Source organism: Parambassis ranga, chromosome 19 (assembly GCF_900634625.1).
Source record: "Parambassis ranga chromosome 19, fParRan2.1, whole genome shotgun sequence".
Taxonomy (NCBI): Eukaryota; Metazoa; Chordata; class Actinopteri; family Ambassidae; genus Parambassis; species Parambassis ranga.
In genome coordinates, this window is record NC_041039.1 from 21,283,814 (window position 1) to 21,309,548 (window position 25,735).

Below are 25,735 nucleotides of genomic sequence, written 5' to 3' on the forward strand. Positions count from 1 at the left end.
AACCTCTCACAGACCAAGGTGCCGATACGGTTTGGATTCAGTCTGCATTCTGGTCCAGTTTGGACCCTTACAGATGATTAATGAAGCAGATGAAGCAGCAATGGATAGTAATATACTACTACTGTGGCTGGAGAAGACCTTCAGTTATGCTGTCCAACTACTGGAACTCTCCAGGGTCGGCCTCTGCAATGTGTTGGACTTGCAACTTCAACACAACTTGTTGCTCCAGGGTAGAGTGACAACCTCTACCCTGCACGCTGGAAAATGAGGCTGCATGGATACCCATAGAGTTATAACTGTGAATCACTTTTACTTACAATAAAAATAATAGCGTGACTGCCCTTTAAGTTCACAGTACTCTGAGATTTGAGGTATTGCAGCCATTATTTTTGCTTGAATACTTCAGCGCACCTTAAAAGGCCGCTGAGTGACTCAGGCTGGTGCCCTGTCAGACGCTGGGCAGAAGCAAGCACTTCCTCTGAAGTATCCCAAGGAAACTTGGCTCATGTCTTTGGAGTCATTTCAGATTCAATCACACTTGATCAACTTGGACCGTGTCCCATGGTATTTATAGAAAGTTAAACGTTATGCGGTTATAAAGCCTGGCCGAGGCCCAAGAATCTGCCATCATTTCTGCCTCTGCAGCAAAGTTGAGAGTTGGAAATTTCTGGCTCTCAGTGTGGCTCAGAGATGCTCAAGTTACGGAGAAACAGACGGAAAAGCCATCAGCAGGCAAACATAATGAGTAGCTGTGGTGATTTATCGTTTTACTGAAGGCTAGATTTCATGCAGTAGTTGTCAGCAAAGCTCTAGGCCATCATCTCTTTTGTCGGCATGACTCTTCTTATTCTTCTTTCGTATCTCTTTGCTAAGATATGTTTCATGACTAAGGAGACCTCATCATCCTTTGGAGAGCCTGCTATCCTTTTGAGAGAAAAATATCTCAAATTGTGCACCATCAAATTCCTGACCCATGAACCTCTTCTTTCCCTTGTTATGTCACCCTCATTGAGGTAATTGAGTCTACCAGTTAATGGTTCAGCTGACATGGCAATGAAATTAATACAGTGTGTTCAGGCTTTGCATTTTTTTCCTCTCTTCCCCACCAGAAATGGAATAGTTTCTCCGATCAGTTAAATGCAGCTAAAAGCACCCTTCACTCATAAAAGCCATTATTGTGACATGATGGATCCTGAAGCACAAGAGGCCATTAAGGGAGTTTAATGAATAGATTAGCAGGAGCAGCCAGGTGTCTCCAGAACAACACTTAATCAAACGCCCACCTAAGTTCCAAAAACGCACTGGGGCCCTTTACTGGACTTGTAGATGAGAGTATGAATAAAATACATACACTGTTAGGATTGCATAAAAATTGCAGTATGCAGAAACGCTCGCCTGAATATGTACAAATAACACATCCAGACCTTAGCAGCGGTTGCATTGGATTTCCAAAGTCCAAAAGTCAAAAAGAATAAATATCAAGCTGAGCTAACCTTTCACTCAGACCCAGAATTCCTCTGTGTACGCACTCTCATGCTTCATATTTGTGAGTATTGATTGGCAGGCCTGCCTGTTCTCATCTGCTGTCATGCTTGTAGCAACAGGCTCTGTAATTATGTAACGTCAGGATAAATTCTACCATCCGAACCGATGACATGATCACATAGCAATGGCTTTCACGAATCAGTCCATGTCTTTTTATAGCAGCCTGTAATCATTTAAATCAGTCAGGCATGCCCGAAGGAAACCACAAGCCTTCATGTAAATTCTACATTAAGCAGATAAAAGTTGCATCACATGACACTTAAAGCAGGAGGGATACTTCAATTAGCTTTAATTATCAGCTGTCTGGCTGTCCTTAGGATTTATTACCATAGCACCCGAAACTCAAATTATGATGTTCTCCTAAACCTGACACTTGAAAGCCATTGATACATCCTAATGTGAACTTTATGGTGCACCCTCTGAGGCTGAGAAATGGAGCCCATGCAGAAGCGTCAAAAACCACAGTTCCACCCACTGCCTCTAGGGGCCGGCTCCAAAAGTGAGTCAATCCCCATAGACACCCATGTTAAAATGGCTAACTTTACATCAGAAATACACACGTTTACAGCCTGGCACACAAACTCTGTCAGTCAATTATTCTTTTTGTGTACTATGGTGAATTTTAATATAACTTTAATTATTAAGGACTTTTATGACAGGTGGGTGACAACTCACAGTGCAAGCTTCCTGCTTATGCAACTTTCTATCCACCTCTTTGCCCGTATTCGGATCAACCTGGAGTTTAGGTGAACTATGAAGAAGCCTGTAGGTCACAGACAGTTCCTATATAGTTAGTTATAAGGTGTCTGTGTGTACTTCTGTGCAACCTGAAAACTATTACCAAAAGCATACCAGCGTCACTCTGACACCATGCCCCATAAGGGAGGCCTTGCCCATAGACCTCCATGTGAAGGTTTTTTTCTAACTTCCTATCGTGTATCATCACTGGAAAAAGTCAGGCAGTCTGTGTGAGTGGGATCAGTGGTGAGGCTTGATTTGTGGATGTATAAAACAGATCAATGCAGCGCTAACCGACAGAAGACAATGTTCTCATCTCCAAAAGTGACCGCTCACATTAGTTTTATTCTGAAGCTGCAGTGCTGGATGAGCAAATGCAATTAATGCTTAAGCGTCTGCCGGAGAGCCAAAAGTAATGATTGGATGTCTCCGTTTCATGGGCTTGGCATCATCAGATGTTTTTGCATTGACACTGACAAGAGATGACAAATGAACAAATGGTTCTGGTGCATTCGTTTTTCCAGGAAAATGTAAATGTATTTCACTGCTGTCCAACAAACAATCTCACAGCTTTTTACTACTATTTGAGGTTTGCAAGGTAAATGCTGTGTTTTCTGTGTCCATGAGTATGTTATGTGACACAAATGTCATCATCAGAGGGTGAACGTGAGAATCTCTGACAGATTTCACAAGCATTATGGCTTAAATTAAATTAAATTTAGCACATATCCGATGTGCCTTCCAGTCAGGTCTGCACAGCTGCTCTGCAAACAGAAAGAAGTTGATGGAAAGAGGAGGACAATCTGTGCATTATACAGTAGCATAGTTTCATTAAAATCCAGTCCCAGCACAACGGGTCTGCATAAAAAAAGAACCCTATCAAAGTTCTGTTGTGCCATCAGAGAAGTGCTGATCAGAACAGAACATCAGTCGTTCTACCAGAAACAGGAACCGCCCCTGCTTCTTCCAGCACGCCCTCACACACGAGCGGTTTGTCGATTTGTACCTGCACCACAGACAGATGTGGATGATACATCTGGACACGTGGCTGACGTACATGTGTATAATGATAGTCCACAGACGGAGGGGGAGTTGTTCGTGTTGGCTGTAAGTTTACGTATTTAAACTACTTAGGTTCAGGTTTTATTTGTGTTTTCTTCTTCGTCCCCTCCCTTTTGTTTTCTTCCTCCTGTTGTGTGTGATTGTCCCTCCTCACCTGGCTGGATACACAAATACTACTACCACTGATTAAGCCCATCCTCAGGTCCCTCTCGGTATTATTTTAGATAACCTTGTAATTTTGCTTGTGCGTTTTTAACACCTGTGCCTCTTTGCCTCTCCTCTCCAGCCGTGGAGTGTGAGTGTGTTCATCTTCATCTCATCGTTTTTTTTAACCTCCGCACACTCAGGGATTTCTCTGACGTTCCTCCACTTTACCCATTTTTGAAATAAACTCAGTGTCTGCACATGTGTTTGAGCTTCATCTTAACAGAAGGTGTCAATTCCCACCCTGAAGAAAACATTTTTGTGGCTGGAATAATATTTGCAGACTTCAATATGAGGAAAAAGCTGTTTTGCTTTACTTAAGAAGCAATGCACTGGGGAAAAATGTGCTCCCTCTGCACCTATAGACATATTAATAATAAATTGTATTGGATTGATGTTTTGTGTGCTCAAGCCTGGCTTTAACATATAGATATTAACTGCAGAAGATTTGAAGTTCTGTCAGAACATTAAAATGATGGATTCTAGCACTCAGCTCTGGTGTGGCTACATTTCCTGGCATTAAAACAATAAAGATGATGGATAGGAAATTCCCCATCACTGTTCACATTATGAGTGAAATCAACTTCTTCTAGAACTGCATTTCCTCCTTACAGCAAAAAGTTTTTTGTTTTCTTCCATCACACTTAAAAATGACTCAACAGTCAGTGTGCTGCTCTTCCTGGCATCAAGTAAACCTGCAGGTTGTTCTAGAGACAGCAGCAGACGTGTGGCTTGATTCACTGTCTATTCTTAGACTTAGCAAAGAGTCATTCTATAGCGCTGCTGATATTATTAAGTGCCCACAATGCACTGCTTTTTTTTTTAGCTAGAAAAAGCCTCTTCAGCCATTTGCTAGTGAAATGCTGCATAAGCGCTTTCGTCAACAGCAGGAAACGGACAGCGGCTAGCGAGCTCCCTGCTCACCTCTCTTCCCTCACACATATGCTCCGGCCCTCTGCTGTATGGAGAGATGTTAAAGTCAATGACGACATGCAGTACTGAGACCCATAAAAATGTATCGGTGGGAGGGGCTGAGATGGCTTTCCTCTTGTTTGAGGTGCGGCTGGTGACCTTTGACCTCCCTTGTTATAGGATTGCAGCCAGCTTAATGCAACCTTGGCAGAGCCGCCACCTTTCCCACTCATTTGTTCAGTCGTTTTTTTTTTTTTTTTTTAAGGCAAAAACACACCGCTGACCTATTTTTAGCAACAAGAAGATGGAATTAATGGCATATTAAGCAACTTGGGATATTAAATTAATTCTATAAATAAGGAGATTATGCTCAGGTGCAACGGGCAAAGGAGGGGCGGATGCAGCTGCATAGCAAGTAGCTACACAGTCAGGCTTCAGCTCTGTGCTTATGTAGTTAACTAAAAACCATGAATGGTAGAGTGTGAGTGTGCTGTGCACTCACACTCTCTTCTACTCCTTAAAACACTCTCCCTTTGCCACCACGTGTGGCTTGGACCCATCACACAGTGACTCAGGCTGCTCTCCATTTGAAAAATTAAACTAGAGGGAGGGTGGTGGTGGTGGTGGTGGTGGTGGGGCGGGGGGGGGTGGGGGTTGGCAGAGTTAAATGAGGCCCCCAGGAAAAAAAAAAAAACATGCTGAGCTCAGCAAAGCTCCTACAATCTCAATCACAAAGGAGGAGGTTGGCGCGCTGATGTAATGGCCGCCGCCGCCGCTCTGCCGCTGTCTTGGCAGCGGAGGAGAGCTCGTCAGCACAGTCCTACTAATTCTCCCCCACCCCCACCCCCTTCCTGGATCAAGGGTACGTCAGATGCTAAGCATATAACCAGACGTAGGGTTCTGGACATAGGAGAGGATGAGGCGTTCAGTGGGTGATACATCATGGAAACTTACAGACTATAAAACAATATGAAGCCATAAATAACTGCATTGTCCTTTATTACTACACACACCTGTCAGCATCACATCCACCTGTAGAGCCACTGACAGAAACAAGCCACCCTATAAGTGGGTGAAGAAAAATAGACGTAAAGAGTGCATACAGGCATACGCAGGTTATTAGTAGAAATTGTTTTACAAGCTATGAGTCCAAAACAAACATTTAGTCCATGAGGATTTATCTGAAGGTTACAGTTACTGGCTTCTAGCTGTATAATATAACAGTGTTTTACTGTGAGCTGATAGGGAGTTGTGTGTGATATAATTATTTCTGTATTAAAGTCTTTCTTTAAACTTTTCTGATGCAGGTATTAACAGAAACAGGATACTTCTGAACTCAGTGGCACTTTTCTAATTTTTAATTTTTATTTTAAAATTAAAATCGTCTTATTCATTGTATGGAGATGCTGTTTTGGCCTGTAGCCTGTTACTTTCCTGCTGTTTGCAGAGATCATGGGTGACTCTCTCGGTTCCAGAGAAGCACAGTGAATAAGAAATACTGACTGAAGTGTTCCGTGGCACAGAAATAATAAATGTGAATTATTAAACCCGGTGGCATTTACATTAAAAAGAGACAGAGAAAAAGAAACTGCTGTTGCCAACTTAAGGTCAACTGACATGATAACAAAAGTCATTTTATTTTATGTGATATGGACTCATAAACCTGCAGATATCACTTGTTTCTTTTTGGATATTTTTGTTTAATCTCATATCATTTTAATATGGATGCTCCAGCATGCACAGAAAATAAAATGTGTATTATTTTTAAGTCTTTAAAAGACCCATTATCGACTTAGCCACATAGCTGCAACATCAGTAAGTACTTAGTCATGTTTATTCTTAGTGTTTGTAACCCAGTGGAGCCTTGGATGTGCTGCCTTCTCCTAATTTACTGCTGCCGCCTAGTGTTCACACTGCATCTTTGCACTCATTACAGGGAAAAAAAGGCAAGAAATGTGTAGATTTCTCTGAGAAATTAAAGTAAATATTCATTAATTCACATGCAACACTCAAAATTGCTGGAAATAAACAGTTTTAAATGAATATGTAGAGTTAGAACAGGTTATTTTTACTTTAAGCGCAGTATTAGATCTGAAATCGGTGCTCTGCTACTTCCCCCTGACGTCGCGTCCGTCCAGGAAAATAAATCAAGTAAGGAGCGCAGCACTGGCAGCGGAGGCGAGCCACTTTCACAAGCAAAGATGGTAAGTATGAATGAAATCTGCATATTTTGGGAGGTTTAATAATATAAAATATGCTTAGAGAGAAAATAAAGTATAGAAGCAAGTTTATGTTTAATAATTGATGAGGAAACCGTGAAAGGACAGCCAATTAACTCACTAAGCTAAGGTTAGCTAGCTAACTTCAGACAGCACTGTGAGTAAGCAAAACACCTTCGGCAACTGCTAACGTTAGCTACACAAAGCCGTTTTAATGACGCGTGTTCGGGGAACCGGGTTATGGCTCATATTTATCGTGCTCTTTCATATTAAACCGCCACTTAACTCTCTTTAAAACATCACAAAAACACCTGCGTTTATTTAGTCAGGACGTTAGTGAGTTAGCAGGCTAACGCAGTCTAGCTAGTAGAGTTTAGCCACAACTAGGCTGAGTTAGCATCCTTGACACTAGCAATGGAAGTGCCTTTACTTTCGTTTTCCATCCGGCCTTTTATTCAAAAACTAATTACTCATTTCGTCAGCATATTTATCCAAAGTTGCCGCAGTAATTCCGCAAAGGTTCAAATTGTGCTAATTTTACCAATGTAATGTCATATACGTTTACACAGAACTTAATTAAATTGACACCCAGTGCTGAGCATCACTGTTAGCAATATTAGCCGCCGTCAAGCCCGTATTTGTTTGCAATATTCTGTTTAGTACTAGGGTCAAATGAATTGCTATAAATTATTCAGTAATGGTAGAAATTTAAAACCATAGTCTAGAAGGATCCGGGCTGCAGACGGGCAACAGGACTGGGTTTAGTCGTCGTTCATTCACAGCTCTTTAAAGATAGCGGACAATGCAGGACAACTATGTATGATCCGTACATGTGTTTTTTGATTTATCAAGTTTCCTAAATGTAATTAAAATTATGTCGTGTTTTTTTTTCATTTAGTTTCGCAATCAGTACGACAACGATGTGACGGTATGGAGCCCACAGGTAAGTCGCCTTTTTTCCAACAGGTGCATGTTTCAGTCACTAACTTTTCACAGCATAACATGTTAACACAGCTATGTGTGTCCATGTGAACAGGGCCGTATTCATCAGATCGAGTATGCCATGGAGGCAGTGAAGCAAGGCTCTGCAACCGTAGGACTAAAATCCAGAACCAACGCAGTCCTGGTCGCACTTAAGGTACAGTCCGCGAGTGTTCAGCCATGTTGGTGTTGGTATTCAGCAGAAGGTTCTTGTTGTCAAATCACAGGTCGACATGCCACATAATGGGAGTTTCATGTGTTTTGTTACTGTGCAGAGAGCCCAGTCTGAGCTGGCTGCCCATCAGAAGAAGATCCTTCATGTCGACAACCATATCGGCATCTCCATTGCTGGACTGACTGCTGATGCCAGGCTGCTGTGGTAGGTGTTTTATTTTTTTATATATAATAATAATATATATTTAATAATAACACGTGTTCTTCCCTGCAGTAACTTCATGCGTCAGGAGTGCTTGGACTCCAGATTTGTCTTTGACAGGCCCCTCCCCACATCACGCCTCGTCTCCCTTGTTGGCAGCAGTATCCTTTACATGTCCCACAAGATAAACAATGTCATGTAAAATTACACAAAGCAGCTGAATTCAAGCAGAGGGAGGATTTATAACCACTAGTCACAAATGTATAAATTATATTTTGGGTATTTAAATGTGTAACCTTTAACATCTTTCTAGTAGGCCGTCGCTGAAAACAATAGGAATAATTAGCAGCAATGATCCTTGACTGAAACTACAGAAACCCAAATCCCAACACAGAGATATGGAAGAAGACCTTATGGAGTTGGACTCCTCATTGCTGGCTTTGATGTAGGTTTGTTCAGACATGTTAACTATTTTATTCTTGTTTTTCACATTTATAGTTGCATTTAATTTGTGATGTGTCACACAGGACATGGGGCCTCACATCTTCCAGACTTGCCCATCAGCAAACTACTTTGACTGCAAAGCCATGTCGATCGGAGCACGTTCCCAGTCTGCACGCACCTACCTGGAGAGATGCATGGACAAATTCTCCGATTGTAAGATTTCACTTCTCTGTCATGTGTCTGTTGTCTTTATCGGCTGGTTTTACTGTTTATCCAGTTCCGGTTGCACCACAAAATGTTCTCTCATTTAAAGTGTTATTTTGTTTTCAGGTAATCTGAATGACCTGGTCCAGCATGGCCTCCGTGCTCTCAGAGAAACCCTCCCCACCGAGCAGGATCTCACTACCAAGGTACACGCAGTCCGTCCACACACCTGCCTGCTGCTGCGCCACACACACGTCTTTGTCTTAAAGGAGAAAAAACTTATACTGCATCAAACTGGGGTTGTAAGAGAAAGCGAGACCTCTCTCCGTTACACCTTAACTTACGTACATCTTTCATTTTACAGAATGTTTCCATCGGCATTGTGGGGAAGGACATGGAGTTCACCATTTATGATGACGATGATGTTGCTCCATTCCTGGAGGGTCTGGAGGAGAGGCCACAGAGAAAGGTACAACAAAGATTTGTCCTGTCCTTTTTTGCTTAAGTAGGAAAAAAAGCACATTTTCAAACCTTAACTTCATCAGCACACAGCTTAAAACAGTGGTTCCCAAACTTTTTCGGTTTTCACCTTTATCGTATATTGTTCTTCGCGTTTTCTTTTTGTTGTTAGCACGTTGCTATTAGAAACATGATAAAGTGATTATTGTTTAACAGGCTTTGTCTAACCACACACACACACACGTGTTAACAACAGCAACTGTATGGTGAATTTGACTTGTATTGTATTTCTTGTGCAAGCCGGCGTCCAAATCTTGCATTTTAATTTGAAAATCCACCGGACTCTGCTGGTTTGGTGCCTGACTTCCTGCCTGCTCGATCGTCAGAGCGCCAAACCCGGCGTGTAATTTTTGCAGAGTGGAGGGTCTGTTCCAGGTCACTTCTGGGATGCCTCTGAAACATGTTTCTGATTGAAGCTCACATTTTGATTGGAGTGGTAGCGATCAGCTGCAGGTGGCGCGGTGTGTGCCACATTGATGCTTGTTTTAAGCCAGAGGTTCCCACTTTCTGTGTCTTAGGTCGCCCAGCCTGCAGATGAACCCGCTGCTGCAGACGCACCTGATGAACCAATGGAGCACTAAAGCGTTCTACTTCCTGTATGTCCCACACCAACATGACTCTTACTGCAACTCGACAGAGACATCCTTAGAGGGGAAGGTTGTTGTGATGTGCCACTTGCTAAACTGTTCCAATATCCAAAATATTCTCTGCTAACATCCGATAAAGGGATGTTGCTTTTGTATAAGTAAAGTGTACCATTATACAAGTAATAAACTCGACTGTTTTTGAACTGTGCTGCTGCTTCTCTCTGTGAAATCAACCAAGCATGAACAGTGGAATCAGAGGAACCAGGAAGATATTTATTTTACTTACTCAGCAGCTTTGTTCAAAGCTTCAGAACTCAGCCATAGAAGACTTTTGATCATAAACACTGAGGATATAGGGAAGCTGTTTATGGCCAAGTGTTGAAGACTTTAACACAGTACACTTTATGTATTTACACAAATGAAACTCTGAAAAAAATCAAGTTAAGGTGGGCACAGTTTGATCAGAGAAGTCCTGGAAGCATTTTAGTGTTTTTATAAATGAACTTCTACTTTATGAAGACAGTGTTGGATAAACAAGGCTCCTGTTTCAATATATAAGCTGAGGGATAAAGCTAGTATTTGTGATATAAAACCCATTTCAAGTGCAGATAAACCAGTCTGACGATCGTTTTCATGCTGTCTTCAGCTTCCATGCTACAGTCCATCACATCAGAATCAATATAAAAGTTTTTCAGTGTGCTGCTTTCTTTGCTCTCCTCCTCTTGTTCCTCCGCCTGACTGAGCCTCTGGATGTCTCCGTCTCCGTCGGCTGTGTCAGACCTCCTATCTTGTCTTCCTCCATCATTGATGTCATCTTCAGCGTGAGCTCCAGCTCCTGCAGGACTCCAGTCAGATCCTCCTCTGGGACACCTAAATCCATCTGACCGCCTCCCTCGCAGAGTTCATGCACATCGTCCTCCTTCTCATTTTCTTCTAATCCCTTCTCTCTCCTCCCGTCCTCTTGGCTTTCTGCTGTCAAATCCGAGTTTATCGCAGCGTCTTGGCTCAGATCATCAGCAGCTTCACTGCCTGGAACGTCCTTGGGAAGGTCTTCCTCCATGTTTGCTCCATCAGCTTCTGTCCTCTGTGGGGGGTGGTGGTGCTGTTGATCGTGCTGGCAGCAGCAGTGGGAGTGTTCCCAGTATGGCCGGGGCTCCTCAGGATCATCTGTGGTAGAGTTCAGAGAACAATTCATCCATTAAAACAGTAACAGGGAGACTTCCTGTAGCAGTGTAGTGTTGGCTTACCTTCCCAGTTCTCCTGTGGCTTCTTCTCTGGAGAAATCCCCTCCACCAGCTTGCCCTCCTGCATCACCCGAGTTATCTCCGTCAGTTGCTGCAGGAGACTCTCCTCCTGATTTGCCGTCACCCCCTTCACCCTGCAGACGGAACATATTTTGTTTATTCTCGTTTACTTTATACCTGAACTGACAACATGCTTGTTGTTGTATAAAAACATCTGTGCAGTGATGAAGATGTCACTCTTGATTCTTTTTGTGGATGACCTGCTACTATAGGATGGAGGCGTGCACCCACCTGTCTGGGCTGTGGTGTGCGTTGGAGACGATGGTCTCCATCATCAGCTCCGTCTCCCTCAGCTTCTCCTGCAGCTGAGCCAGCTCAAAGTCAGCTGGAGGAGGAAAAAGACAATAAATATGTCAGACATGAGTTTTGCTCAGTAGACAAAAAGAGAACTGCCACTTACTTATTTTTCTCTTCATGTTCTCTGCCCGGACTGAAGTGCACCTCCCCTCAGACTGCTTGTTGTTCCCCTTTGATGTGATCTAACATGGAGGCAGTAACATGATGAAACCAACGATCCGACACCCACCTTTCCCATGTTATAGTTTCCTTTTAATGCAGTCTGACCCTTTCTAAAAAAACATCTGGCAGACTTTTACCTTGAACAGTATGTAGAGGATGTAGAGCAGGATCCCGAAGCCGTACACAGGGATGATCTGCCCTGCCAGGTTGGACTTGCCTCCAGCTCCCGCTCCTGTTCCTGCCCCCTTGGCCCGGGCTATGGCCTCAGGGTTGTGAGCCCTGGAGGCGCCTGCGGCCCTCTGGCCTCGGCCCTCCGGAGCCGCCTGACGGTGAATCATGGGAGGAAAACGACCTGAACCTGCAGAACCAGGACACAGACTGAGTGAGAAGCCCAATAACTTTTTACATTTTATATCTAAATTATTATTTTTTTGTTAATTTTAATAATTCTGGAGGCTAGAATCCACCTGAATGATCATCATGCACACTGTGTGCTTCTTCGTTACATCAGCATCAGTTATATACAGCAGTATTTAGATTTCTGATTTTGGGGCATTAATACATAAATAACGTGTTTTTGCGCCCCCACCAGGGAGGAAACTGTAACTGCAAGAGCGCAAATGATGTATAATAGAGATTTTGTCTGGGAATACTAAACATGTAAACTCTATTTCTCAATTAGGAAACGTGAATGAATGAAAAGCTTCAACCCGCTGTCCGAACAGAAGCCGAACGGTCAGCGCGGTCCATCTAAACCGCAGAGAAACGCCGAGAAATGCGACGCACCTTCCGGCCGCTCGGCAGCATCCTTCTTCCCTCTGGACAGCAGCATTTTGGGAAGCAGCAGCGCGACGCACAGCACGAGGCACGTCGCGAGGGTCACCCTCTGGAACGTCGACATCGCCATCCTGGACAGGTGAGCGCGCACCTACCGGCCGGACGGGACAGATTTGCGGGGATAAAAACAGACGGGATACGTCGGTCGGTCGGTGCAACTTCCTTGTTAACTGGAGGAGCGGAAGTGTCCCTGAGATGTAATTACAACGTTTAACCGATAGATGGCGCCAAATGACCATCTGAAGGTTTTTTCAATGCTGACGTACAACATAGAAAAACAGTAATTTAATACTTGAATTATGATCCTATGGACAATTAATAACACTAAGGAAAAATATGTTACTTATTGTCATTTTAATTAGTTATATTTACATATATTTTATTATACATATATATTAATATAATTGAATTTTTAATTTAAAATAATATTATAATTTGTATTATTATTTAGGATATTATTAGAGTTTAGTTATAAATAATAATTACTATATTATAAAGAATCAAAAGTAAAATAAATGATAATTTTATAATCAATTGAAAAGCTTCAAAAAAGGGAATAAGTAAATAATATATAAATGTATTATTATTAAATATTATAAAATTAAATATATTTCTAAATAACAAAATAAAACAAAGGGGTGCAGAGAAAGTAGAATCATCAGTCTCTAAAAATTATACATGAAAATTATGTGACATTCATGTGTATAATTTTATTTTAATTGAATTTTTAAATTTGTTTGTTTAAATTTGTCTTTAGTACTGTGACACATACAAGCCAGTATCATGGCGTGAGACCACTTTAAACCATGAGATGTGAGAGTCAGAGCTTCTACTTTCTATCAAACATTAGCGGGTGAGGAAGTGCTGCCCAGAGGAGCTTTTTTTCCTCCCCTGGGATATACAGATCAATACTTAATCAGTTAAACAGTAGCTCTAAATGGAGAGCAGGAGAGCACAGAGGCACCTCTTGATGTGCGCAGAGGTCTGGAGTTTATAAAGCAGATTATTGTGCAGACTGGTTGTTGAATTATTTTGAATGCTCTGATGCGTCATAGCAGAATAAGCAGAGCAGCTCTGTATTGACTGTTTTTGACCAGTTGGGGGCAGCAGAAACGCAGTTGGCAAAACATTGATTCATTCAGAGATGTTTTATGTTCAGTCCTCAGTTTGAAGGAAATCCTCTGCACTGGTTTCTCTACAGATGTCATTTATACTTTTCCCTCTGAAACTATGCATCCACACTGAACTACCATAACCCCTTTACATTACCTAATACACTTATATATTGATTTCTGCGTCTTTTATCTGACTTTCTGGATTTCCAGAACATACGGGCCTTTGCTGTAGTCGATTTTGTATTTACATTTTTATGTTAAAACATCTTATAAGACAGATTATTATGGACACTGGAGTCCTTTGTCATGCAGTACATAAATAATGAGCACACAAGATGAAATTACAATTCAGTTTAATTCATTAAGAGGGGAAACAAACAGCTTGAGAGATGATTAAGAACAAACTGATGGCGAGCTTGAATCGCTGGTCGAGCCGAGAGGCGGATAGACAGAGGGGGAAGAGTTCGTCCTCCTGAATGTGTTTCTGCTGGGGTTTCTTTTGGGGGGGGGGCGTGGTTCCTTCGAGCCAGCTGGGTGTGGTTCACCACAAAGTGCCAGAAGGATCCAACAATCATGGGGGAACTTGTGTGTTTTTCTGTGATGGATGACTGAGTTTGATGCTATGTGTGGCTTCACTCCATCCATCTAGTGTTTCACATTCGGTGGAACAGACTCTCACTACAAATGATTTGCAAACACACTCCTTCACTCTATTTCTGTCCGTTTTCACCTCCCGCTTCACCTCCAGTCCTTCTGATCAGGAAGGTCAGTTTTTAAGAGAAATAACCACACAGCTCTGGAATAAAGAGTTCAAACGTGGGCTGCTGGAAATGTGTCCAATCAGCCTGAAACAAGAAGCTGATGAGGAGAGTGCTGCTGTGAGTTTCCGAGTCCAGCTGGCTCACAGAGGCTTTTTCCTGATCTGCAGTGAGAACAAAAGATATATAAAAACAAATGACCACCTCCATGTATCACGAATTGTAGTCAAAACACCAGAAAAGTTGCAATAAACTGTGGTTTATATTGATAATTTTTAACAAAATATGTCAAATAAAACTGGCAGTTTAACATACAGATGTCTTAAATGACTCAAAATACGTCCAGAAACTGCAGCTTCAGCCAGAATAAGCTCAAGCAGAGACAACATACACACTGAAAACACAGCAAACGCAGCATTTCCTCCCATTTGAGACATTTTCTGTCTTTCTAATTAAACATTATTTGCAGCAAGTATTTCAAGACTTTAATAAGAAGCAGTGTTCTCGGGTCTGAGAGGCAGAGATTAATGCACATAAAGGCTGACATTCATGTGGAAGTAAACAGCATTGAAACTGATAATCTCTTAGTTGAATTTTGAACATTCAGACAGTGGCCTGAAATGACCCGGACTTTATGCACATGCATTTATACAGTGAATGATGCTCTGCTCATGGAAAGTAGGATAAAAACACATGCAGAAAAACAGATAAAAAAATGATGCATATCACATGTGTTTACATCCACAGATCCGCACCTTAGCTGCAAGTCTTTGGGTGCATATTCAGAATATTAGCTATTCATTTGTTTTATAAAAGCCCTGCTAGAAAATAAGCTTAATGTCTGTCATCCATGCCTTTTAAACAGTGATGTTACACCTGATTAAAAAAGTATTAGCTAGGTAGAGATATGGTTGAAAAATATATATATATATATATATATATATATATATAATTACATTCAAAATAGACAATAAACCTCCTAACATATAGCCTACAAGACGTACAGTAAGTTTGAAGACCTGACTACTTACACCAAGGTGAGAATAGTCACATGACAGCTGTTTTGCTGTTTACATCCAAACAACTTACTGCTAGCAAATTAGCTTAATGCTATGTTATCCAGTTGCAGTGATTAAGCTGCTTTTATGCTCTATTTTAACAGCAACATTTCACAAAATGATTTTTAAAAACAATATGGAGCTCAGGGTTTTTGCTGTTTCTGCTCCAGATGGCTCGTCTTAATTAAACCGTTGCAGACATCATTAGCTGTGAGCTGTAGGTGCTAATGGCATATCTTTTAGTAGTTTTTTTTTTAGGCTGAGAGGCGGTTTGGTTGTCACATTTTTGTCAAGTTTGTTTGACAAAAAATTGACATCGATCTACATAAAAATCCACCGTGGACACATCTGTGTGGATCTTAAGAGAGCACTTAAGTAGAGTTACAGCATCTGGAAGCCAAAAAAGCTTCACTGTGGCCGTTTTATCAAACTTACAGCATCTGAGCAAAACTGAATTTATGACCAACAACCGTCCACACAAGTGTTAAAGACACTTAATCTCCTCCCTCGGGTTTTGATTCATTTTTCTAAGTGTTGAACTGTGGAAGACCCATAGTTACCTTCCACCAAGTGTCCGGTGTGGTTAGTATCATAATGACTAGCTGGCTCTGCTGGTGGCTTCATGGAATGTTTGTGACCTGGGCAGACTTCGATCGTCTTCATATTTGTGGGTTTTATGGTTTTTTGTTGCACTTGCTTTCAACTTATCCTCCGGCCATCTGCACTCACAGCTCACACGCCCCAAAAAAAAGAGGCTTGATGTCCGCCGCTCCCACAGGAGCCGATAAAAACAACTAGCAGTACTGTCAGAGTTTGAGAGGCATGCAAATTACAGAGGAAGATGAGAATGTAGCCAAGTATGCAAATCATCAACTGCAGGCAGCTACAGATGTGATTATTCATGGTTGTATTCTGTCACTTTTAGCCCCGTGTTTGGTCCTTGCTGCCTTTTAGTCTGAAGTTCCCACTGCTGGCTGGTGGTGGACGGGTGGTGATGCAGAGCAGCTGGGAAGCTCAGCGAGGGATTAACTCCCAAATCCAAATATATTCACAGAGACGGAGTGCAATATACTAAATTATCTATGAAGAGGAAAGGCTGTAAACATGTTTACTGTTGCTTTAAAGTTGGACATTTGAACATGGAGGTATATAGAGACTGACTCACTTTTGAAGTCAGCCTCAAGTGGCTGCTCCAGGAACTGCAGGTTGAGGCATTAAAATGACTCAGTCAGAGTTAACGGACCAAGTCCTCCATCAAAATTATTTTTTTTTTGACCCATTTAGAACAATAGACACATTTTATGAGTGGCTTCACCACCATTTCTCCCCGAACTACACTTTTGACATTTTCATGTGACCAGAAGAGGGCACTGTTTTCAACAGAGCTGCTCTACCTGACCTGGCATAAAGAAAAACCATCCACTTTGCAGAAACTTGGCTCAGTTTCACATTTTTGTCATCTGAACAAAAAAAAAGTTAACTGTCGGTTTGTACATACAGAACCTGGCAGGAACTGTAACGTCCACAGCCTCTGGTCTACAGTCTCACGCCTACATACGGTCATATTTGGGATGAGCTCACTTGTATACTTTCCAGATATCTGGGCGCATGGTTTAGTTCAAACTGTCAGAGCAGCTGTCTGGCGCTGTGATTTATATTCATCAGAATATTACCTCTTATTGAGGCTGCCTCTCGGTGCTGCCATTAAGATTGCCTCCTTCATAGTCCAGCTGGCACAGGATCATGTTGTTCTTGAGGAAAAACTTGTCTCCCACGCAAAATCTGCAGAAGGAAAAATAAAAATATGGAACTGGGTCTCGGTTCGTGCTGGAGCTGAAGTGAATCATGTGGTCCCAGAGGAGCACTTTTCAGGCATATTCTCAGCATACATCCACAGCTATGATAATCAGAGGAAATAATCTTGCATGATTGCTGCCTGATTAACTATCCAAGTGATGTCTTTACACTCACTCCTCTCACTTTGTGATTACAATGCATTGCTAATATGCTCATAATGACCAGTGTCCTCACTGGTGTGCACTCCCCCCTCCCAGATAAGTCAACTGAATTTGATCTCCCCTGGCTAATTGCTCCCCTAATCTTACCTCTGGCGGCAGAGCTGACAGGCGAAGCAGTCTAAATGGTAGACGTTGTCTCTGGCTCTCATCACCATCTCAAAGGCAGGGATCAGCTTACTGCAGGCTGCACAGTTCCCTGTCACCCCAAAGAGCCTGCAGAGGGAGAGAGGGCGACAAGCGGGCTGATCACACTCACATCAGATACTTTTCAGCTCCAAAGGAAAGATGTTTTTTAAAGGAGGGCAAGCTTTAAAGTGTTTCTCATGAACCATTTGCAGATAATCACTTCAATTACTGTTTTATTGTGTGAGCTGCATTGAAAGATTATTGATGGCTGCCTCCTGCTAATGCAGAGCTGCTCTCATCATATTATATACAAGTGCAGCCAAGTGTGAAAAACCATTCAAATCAGCCCTCTAATTGTAATTATGAGTAGATGATAGGATGAGCGTCTCATAATGCTCATAACTGCAGGCCTGTCATCAAGCTATGGCTGAGAGTAGCCATTAAGTTTATTAGCGACCAATCTGCTGGTCCAAAACCTGAAGTTTTATTGTCAGAGAAGAGACAGAAAAGCAGGGAAAGGATCATGTTTCTGAAGCTGGAGGGACAACAGGGTTTCTGGGGGGACCCCAAAAAGTGACGGACCTGGCAGAGACATGTTTGTTTTTTTTCCCATTCTCATTTGAATGTTCTGGTTAATTCAAACAGCCTGACGGGAGGTCATGGTTTTTGGGGGTCCCCCAAAAACATTTCTGTTGTCGACTCTCAGTGTTTCATTTTAAGCTTGTGTTCCTCTTAGTCACTTATAGGTAGGGATGTCCCGATCAGGTTTTTTGCCCCCGAGTCCGAGTCATTTGATTTTGAGTATCTGCCGATACGAGTCCCGACCCAATCCGATACTTTTAGGGTTCTTCTATAAAGGCAAATAGCAAGTCATTCGTTACAGCAAAATTTCACACACACAGCAGCTCATCAAGGTCCCGAACCCAGGACCTCTCGCACCAAAGGCAACTGTCATACCCCTACACCACGAGACACAGAGCCACCCTGCACAGAAGGTGTTAACTTTGACAGCCCTAATAAATATATATCCGAGTCCTAATCGGGAGGTAACACCAGATTCCGATCGAGTCTGAAATCACGTAATCTGGCCCGATTTCCGATCACGTGATCGGATCGGGACATCCCTACTTATAGGACAACCGTATGTTTAGCAACTAGCTTGTCAAGCTCTGAAATAGACTGTCCTTTTTTCCACACATGTAAGTGCTCAGAATATAAAATATAAAAAGTTTGGATGACTGCATTTGCTGATAAAGAGCAGAAAAGGTAGATTAACTGATATAAAAATGTCACAGTTTATATGGAAAATGTCACTTTATTACACTTCTCTCAAACCAACTTTATATTTTTAATCACTTCAAACTACCAGAGAGCAAACTTAGCTTCACCTCTCGTTCACCTCTAACAGCCCCCTAAGAGCCTGACACACATGAACACAAGTGGTCGCCGCTTATTTCCATATTCCCTCAAAGGCCAAATAAAAAAAAAAAGGAGGTTTAGGAGGAACGGTTCTGAAAGAGCGAGGAAAAGAGGCAGAAAAGCGCTGAGCATGTGTATCCCACAGCCTCTGACAACGTCATCAAATGAGTGACCAGCGCGGGAACAAAGGCGATTCCTAATTAACAGAATGTTCTGATCTAACGAGCTTGAGTCCTTCGCAGGCACCTGGTGGGTTTTTTTTTCCTTCTCCTTAACGAGGCAACGGAGCTCAATGCTAATTCTCTACTAATGGTCCAATTAAAAGAAATCACATGGTTTTAATCCCGCTCTTCAAAGGCTTTTGGTCTGCACCCTTGCAATGATGAGGAAAACAGGAGGCAATCTAGCCAATTTAACTGTCAAAAGGGGTTTTGGTCTCTTAAGTGCAGCGCAGCTAATGAGCGACTTAGCTCCAACCAAATCCAGCTGGATTGTACATGAGACTAACACATGAGTTCAGCAATGTGGCTGAGATATCAGGAGTTCTCCTGCTGACCTGACACACAGACACTGTATATAACTCTCAGGCTTAAGTCTGTGTATAAACGGTGACTTTTTAAGATTCACGGTCTAAAGACCGTTCAGGTGACTATATTTAAAACATGCCTACTCATATATTCACTGTGTAAGTGCCTCACGGAGGAGATGAATCACCGCTCTGCGAAGGATTCCACAAAGACGGCTGTTGAGTCTTCAAACGTTTATCTTTATTTGAGGGCTTTATAAGGAGTGTTTGAAGTGTTACAAATGTTCGGCCTTACTGCACGGCAGCCGGCTCTGAGCACCAGGCCCCTCCAAGCACATCGCTTCAACGAACGTTTAGGGAGGTCTGAGTATTTCTCTTTATGCAAAAAAAGATAAGACAAAAGAGAAAACAATGCAGCCAGAGAAGGAGCATACATAGCTTAGCTTAGCTTAGCTTAGCACAAGCAACAGGGAGAACAACAGTTAATTCCACCAAAGAAAATCAGAGAAACAGACCCAGCTGTTTAGTCAAAGCTAAGCTAAGCTAACAAGCTGTGGGAAATAAAAGCATCTTATCCCACTCAGTGTGACCTGCCTTTCCTCCGTCAGGACCACAGTGTTTAATTTAAATCTCCACATTCGCTGAAACGTCACGTCTCATTTACTTCTCTCGCTGCTGTTTATCTTCTGAAACGTGTGTCAGATTCGGCCTGGCGGTCCATTAAAAAGGTTAAGTGGCCAAAGAAAGCCGCACGTTCATAAAACACAGGCTCTGCTGCTCTGGCTTTCTTTAACTAAGACTCAAAACACACTAAAAGGTCAGCCGCCGCTCTCTTCTGGTACTCTGCACCAAAAATGGTCGTCCAACCGGTGCACACATAAATCTGCGGAATCCTCACGCCTCTGTGCTGATGTCTTTAAGGCAGAAAAGTGGTGTCATCCTCAGAGGGTTGTTGTCTCAGGCAGGGTCAGTATGAGAGTGAAGGGAGTGGAAAGGATTCTGTGCTGATGACTCTCTTGTTTTTCCTTTAATTTAAGGTCCTACGATCACAGACCTGAAACTGGACACAGCAGTGGCTTCACCGCCGCATGGCGAGGAAGAATTGCAAGTGGGAGCCGCCATCAGAAACAGACATGGCAGCCATTATCAGTGCTTCTGTTTGTTCACTGCAATCTGGAACCCCCAAGACAACCAAACTAGCAGAGTGGGAATATCCGAACATGCTGCATCCTGTAGGTGTATCTTACCTCAGGTAGTCTCTGCGGCAGAGGATGAGGTTAGCCCGGGTGTAGAGGGTGGAGCCCATCCTGCCCAGACGGCAGTCACAGCAGGCACACTTTAGGCAGTCTTCGTGCCAATACCTGTCCAGCGCCTGCAGCATGAAGCGGTCCCGGATCTTCCCGTTGCAGCCTGCGCAGCCCCTCGGCTTCTCTCTGGACTGGAGGGACACGAGAGACACGCCTGGCAGGAAGGATGTCCAACAGGTCCAGAGGTCAAAGACAGACAGGTGGGGTTAAAAACAGCAAACAGCAAAGCACTCTGGGTTTTTTTGATTAGCTTCCATGTAGTTACAATAGTTAGATCAAGGAAGCATGCAGACTCTGTTAGGATCACCAGACTGTTGCAGCCCAGCTCTACCTCTGCAAAGTCGATCATATGCATTGAATCACAGTTAGAGACGAACACTGAGAACACCTTCACATTCAGCATCACACAAACAGCTGTGTTACACTGGATCAATGCACACACAGGTGTATACATCAAAGTTAGGCTGTAGGACTTGTAGGACGCAGTAACACAGGCTTCACACTCACTCTCCTCCTTGTCCAGCACCATCCTTCTGGGAAACGGCAACAACCCAACAGCAGCAGAAATGCCACCCGGCTCTGCGTGCGAGATAAAAACACGTCGAGCAGCGATAATAAACAGCGCGGGCACTGTAGCGCACAGCCGCAAATGAACTGTGCGTCAACCTGGAGTCGCTCAAACTTCGGCTCCGCTCCTCATAGTCCCCGAAGAAGAAAGCCCGGAGAAAAGCGGCCACACTGAAGCGCCGCGTCGTGCGTAAAAATAGCCCGCGGAGGGATTGAAAGAGAGCCTCCCCGAGTGTCACCTCGCCGGCGGCGGGGGGAGAGAGATGTCCTCAAATCAAGAGCTGTTGTGCTTTATCTTGGCTGATGTCAGTGCAGAAGTATTTCTGTATCAGCACAGGCTGCGGCTGCTCAAATGAGCCCTCCTGCACAGACTGAGCCTCCACACAGCTCCCTCTCTCCCCTCTCTCTCTCTCTCTCCCCCCTCCCTCTCTCTCTTTCCTCTCTCCCTCTCAAAAACTCCCACAGTCAAATGCTTTTTTTTTTCAACGCTGCGTGCTAATTATATAAAGTCATTATGCTCAGATCTGATAGTAACCGCCCCCCCCCTCCCTCTCTGAATCAATTATTCAATACACAGTCACACACCAGGACAGCCCGGGCCTGAGGTGTTTTAGAATGAGCTTATTCAACTCCAAGGACACCAATTATCTCCAGGGCGCCCTGTAGTCAAAGCTGTGGCTTTTCAGCACGACAGATGCACGGCCCTTTTTTGCGTGCGCCTGCACACGTGCGCGCGCGTTTGTATAATGTGTGTGTGAAAGTCTTCATCTCTGACGTGCGCACTAATGTTTTTTTTTTATTCCAAGTCATAATGGATCAGCTGAGAGTACAAAAGCAGTATTATGGGATTCAATAAAGGTCTCACACACACACTAAAAACCAATTATGTGTTTTTTACCTGTATGTTTAGAGTGCTATAGAAATGTTACAGCAATAAAGGTGATTAAACTTTCTACAGCAGAGTCTATATAAAGCAGCCGTAGGTAGGTCACCAAAGTGGTGAGATTACTACGACTTTCTCCAGCAGTACAGAAATGGGTTAAGGTGAAGCACATCAGTCCACAGAAAACACATATTATGGTATGTGGACACTCTGCCATCATTACTGACCAGGAAGCTGACAAACACACCAAGTTATCATCTGAAATCTTAATATATACCCTGAAGTTGCAACAATTAGTCAACAATTAATCATCTATAAAAATATCAAAATACATTGATTCACTCTTCACGGACAATCAATCAATAATGCAAACAATCATCAGCTGCAGATCAAACAGACCACAGCATTAAGATTTCCCATATTTACAACTGAAAACACAGCTCAACTTGTGACCTACGACCTGTGACCTAAGGAACATGTGCACGTCTGAGTGAGACAGAGCTGTCCGAGCCGTCATCCTAATGAGATCGATCATCCAACACTGATCCTTTCTTCTCTTCATCAAGATGAAGCGTAGGTGCAGTGATCGCCCAACCCAAATTTAGGTCACATTACAGAACTGCTTGGTTAGGTTTAAATAAAATTACATTTTCAGCTGGTATGATGATGAGTCCCACGTATGTCAATAAAGATGGACGGACCTGTCCTGGTGGCTCTGAACACTGCCTGCTTGGCAGTGCCAAATCCACCTAGCTCCTCCTGTCACTCCAAGCAGTCAAAGGGTCATCAATGGGTAAATGATCAGACTTATGGGATGGAAACGGGTTGTTGCTATGTTTATTCCTGCTGTAAAGTTGGACATGTTAACTTCTATGGAGATGACAAGGGCGGCACAGTGGTGCAGTGGTAGTTTGCACGTTCTCCCTGTGCTTGCCTGGGTTTTCTCCGGGTGCTCCGGCTTCCTCCCACATTCTAAAGACGTGCTTGTTAGGTTAATTGTCTGTGTGAATGGTTGTCTGTCTGTATGTTGCCCTGTGATGGACTGATGACCTGTCCAGGGTGGACCCCACCTCTCACCTATAGATAGCTGGGATAGGCTCTGGCCCTGCACTGCGGGATGAAGTGGGTTCAGATAATGGATGGATGGATGGAGATTGACACACTTTTGGAGCCAGCCCCAAGTGGCCACTCAAGGAACTGCAGAGAATTTCCACACCTTTATTTACGCTAGTTACACAAACATCACGCATTTCAGCCTTAAAATCTAAACTATTGTTAGGTCTAAATTCCTACATGTACTGTTAAAGTAGTTTAAACCTCATTATGTTGTTAGTGGACTCACCATTTTGCAGGACGAGGCAATCCATGTTGAGTGCTCGTATCCAGACTATGTTGCTATAATCTTTTTTTATTACAACAGAATGAATGAATGAATGAATGAATGAATGGGCCCACTTGTGAAAGGAGGCCCCATGTGTCCTTGAGTGTTACAGCATGGACAAAACCTTAAAGCTACAGGGTGACTCTAAACAAACAGATCCATGTGTGACGATATCAGAGGAGACTCTTCTCTGCCTACTGCAGAGACTGCAAGTGTGTATTCATTCTTACAGGAGATGCTTTAATGAAATCCAGTCAAAATACCTCACAGCTGAAACAGACCTACCGCAGTCGGCCATGTGATTGTATTAAGAATATTATATGAATACCACACATGAAATCTAAATAGCCTTGGAACTCAAGGTTGAGTCCCGGGCCGAATGTAGGTCACCATATTGAGGATTTAGGTATGAAAATACCACAGGGTATGCTGAGGTCATTATTTAAAGTTAATATTGAGCAGCGCAGACACATTATTAGTCCCTGCAGATAGATTATTGGAACATTATAGTGATTTTTAGCAGGGTTTCAAGGCCAGTACTCACCCCAGTCCATAAACAACCCTGTATCCTGCTTCCAAATAGATCATCCGGCCCTAAATCCTCCTCATTAGACGCTGTGGCATAAACAACTGTTCTAACATGGCCCCTGGATCAGGTCACACTAATTAACCAGCACCATCGACCGACTATTCCTCATTATCCGCCCTCTCATCTGATCGCATATAGGCCGTCAAGACAGCTAACGATCAACAGACTAATTAATCAGCTGATGAAGTGCAAGTGAAGCTCCGGGTTCCCTCTTCATTTGTGAGACACATGGGAGCTAATTAGTTCAATTATTAATGCATCTAATTAAATAGTTTCTCTGGGTAATCATGGTTACAGTCTCCGTCAGCCGCGGTGATAAATGGATCTGTGGTGCATTAGACCCCTTTTGTCCTTTATTTTGACATACAGTAACTCCGGTGCGACGGCTGGCCCGGACTAAACATTACAGGCTATTCACAGGCCTAGACCCCATTAGGCTAATTGCACTAAAAGCAGTCCGTGGCTGACATTAAAGGTGAGCTGTGGTTAGAGCTCTAATTAGCAGTCTGTGGAAATAGGAAGCCTTTTTGACCATCTGCTGCAGCTTGCCATCATGTCCTCAGTGTGAAAAGGGCAGAGACAAATTTAGGCGATGTTTTGTTGAGGGGCTGTTTGTCAGATATAATGCCACGACAGGCCGGGTCACCCGGAGCACATTTCATACAGTAACAGCTGAATTTAGAGCAGCAATTTGTGGCAGGCTGCACAGGGGTGTGCATGTGAGGCCCACAGAGCTGAAAACAAGTGTTCCTCAGACTAATCTATAGCTTTGTGGAGGAGTGTTCGAGTGCTTCTTCTTCTTCTTGTGTCTTCTTGAGTCAGACCAGCCATATGCTTGGGCCATAGCATAGCATAGCATCTAAACGGAGCATTTTCAGAAGCATAAAGTTGGGGAGGATCTGTAACTGGACATAGACAGTAACTGTCTGCAAATGGGTGAGACTTCAGGAGGGTTTTTCAAAAGTGGCCGACCTTCTGAAACTGTTTGAAGCTCAGGTGCAGCGTTTGTTTAATGCTAAACATCCAGCTAATGGTTCTATCATATCATGTTATTGCACAGAAGACTTGGGCTGTGTTCGAAATCACTCACTCCCTACTCCCTACTCCCCATATGGGGAGTACAATGTGGGCCACCATATAGTGAACTCATTGGGAAGAATTTTCAGACATTTCAGACACTACCTCCCTCATTTTATGGCACCGTTTATGACGTTATTGCTGTCGCAAATTAAACGAGCCGATCTCTGCCGGCTAAACAAACTACGTTGTTAGCAGTTGTGCCGTGATAACATTTTATGGCAACGCATGAATAAAACAAACGGTCATGCTACATTCTTAAAATGATCATTATATTTGTAAGACAGGTGACGCAACGTCCGTTCTCGTTCTTTTCGCCGGTCTGCGCAATGCATGACGCTACATATTGCTAAAAGTAGTGACCACTGGATGGACACTACTTTCCATGATGCATTGTGGGATACATTGAGGGCCCTATATGGGGTCTATAATTTCTCACTAAGATTTCGGACAGCACTACAAAATGGCGAAGGCACTATATAGGGCCATATATAGTAATTAGGGAGTGATTTCGAACACA

The 25,735-nt window shown here is 43.1% G+C and overlaps 3 protein-coding genes across 3 annotated transcripts; 1 reads left to right on the top strand and 2 right to left on the bottom strand.

Annotated features, from left to right (window-relative positions):
* Window positions 1-6,549: 6,549 nt before the first annotated feature.
* Window positions 6,550-9,999, top strand: psma1 (proteasome 20S subunit alpha 1). The gene is made up of 10 exons (XM_028430847.1): window positions 6,550-6,665; window positions 7,579-7,623; window positions 7,717-7,818; window positions 7,937-8,040; window positions 8,110-8,198; window positions 8,412-8,482; window positions 8,565-8,694; window positions 8,812-8,891; window positions 9,050-9,154; window positions 9,723-9,999. Exons 1-10 carry the CDS (start codon window positions 6,663-6,665, stop codon window positions 9,783-9,785), a joined length of 792 nt encoding a protein of 263 aa, XP_028286648.1. The 5' UTR covers window positions 6,550-6,662; the 3' UTR covers window positions 9,786-9,999.
* A 244-nt stretch (window positions 10,000-10,243) lies between these two features.
* ric3b (RIC3 acetylcholine receptor chaperone b) lies at window positions 10,244-12,556 on the bottom strand. The gene is made up of 6 exons (XM_028431601.1): window positions 12,341-12,556; window positions 11,692-11,912; window positions 11,496-11,574; window positions 11,327-11,420; window positions 11,039-11,169; window positions 10,244-10,958 (listed from the first exon to the last, which is right to left on the bottom strand). Exons 1-6 carry the CDS (start codon window positions 12,459-12,461, stop codon window positions 10,483-10,485), a joined length of 1,122 nt encoding a protein of 373 aa, XP_028287402.1. The 5' UTR covers window positions 12,462-12,556; the 3' UTR covers window positions 10,244-10,482.
* Window positions 12,557-13,884: 1,328 nt separating this feature from the next.
* LOC114452022 (rhombotin-1-like) lies at window positions 13,885-21,638 on the bottom strand. The gene is made up of 5 exons (XM_028431087.1): window positions 21,226-21,638; window positions 20,659-20,872; window positions 17,428-17,553; window positions 16,996-17,104; window positions 13,885-14,428 (listed from the first exon to the last, which is right to left on the bottom strand). Exons 1-4 carry the CDS (start codon window positions 21,245-21,247, stop codon window positions 16,999-17,001), a joined length of 468 nt encoding a protein of 155 aa, XP_028286888.1. The 5' UTR covers window positions 21,248-21,638; the 3' UTR covers window positions 13,885-14,428; window positions 16,996-16,998.
* Between the last annotated feature and the right edge of the window lie 4,097 nt (window positions 21,639-25,735).

Bases quoted from the DNA above. Each gene is read 5' to 3' on its own strand.
- psma1 (XM_028430847.1), top strand. The intron at 8,041-8,109 runs GTAGGTGTTTTA...TCTTCCCTGCAG, and splicing joins GCTGATGCCAGGCTGCTGTG to TAACTTCATGCGTCAGGAGT. The intron at 8,199-8,411 runs GTATCCTTTACA...CTGAAACTACAG, and splicing joins CGTCTCCCTTGTTGGCAGCA to AAACCCAAATCCCAACACAG.
- ric3b (XM_028431601.1), bottom strand. From the start codon at position 12,461: ATGGCGATGTCGACGTTCCAGAGGGTGACCCTCGCGACGTGCCTCGTG. The intron at 11,913-12,340 runs GTGCGTCGCATT...CTGGTTCTGCAG, and splicing joins TGCTGCCGAGCGGCCGGAAG to GTTCAGGTCGTTTTCCTCCC. The intron at 11,170-11,326 runs GTGGGTGCACGC...TTCCGTCTGCAG, and splicing joins GCACACCACAGCCCAGACAG to GGTGAAGGGGGTGACGGCAA.
- LOC114452022 (XM_028431087.1), bottom strand. From the start codon at position 21,247: ATGGTGCTGGACAAGGAGGAGA. The intron at 17,554-20,658 runs GTAAGATACACC...CTCCCTCTGCAG, and splicing joins TGCCGCAGAGACTACCTGAG to GCTCTTTGGGGTGACAGGGA. The intron at 17,105-17,427 runs GTAAGATTAGGG...TTCCTTCTGCAG, and splicing joins TGTCAGCTCTGCCGCCAGAG to ATTTTGCGTGGGAGACAAGT.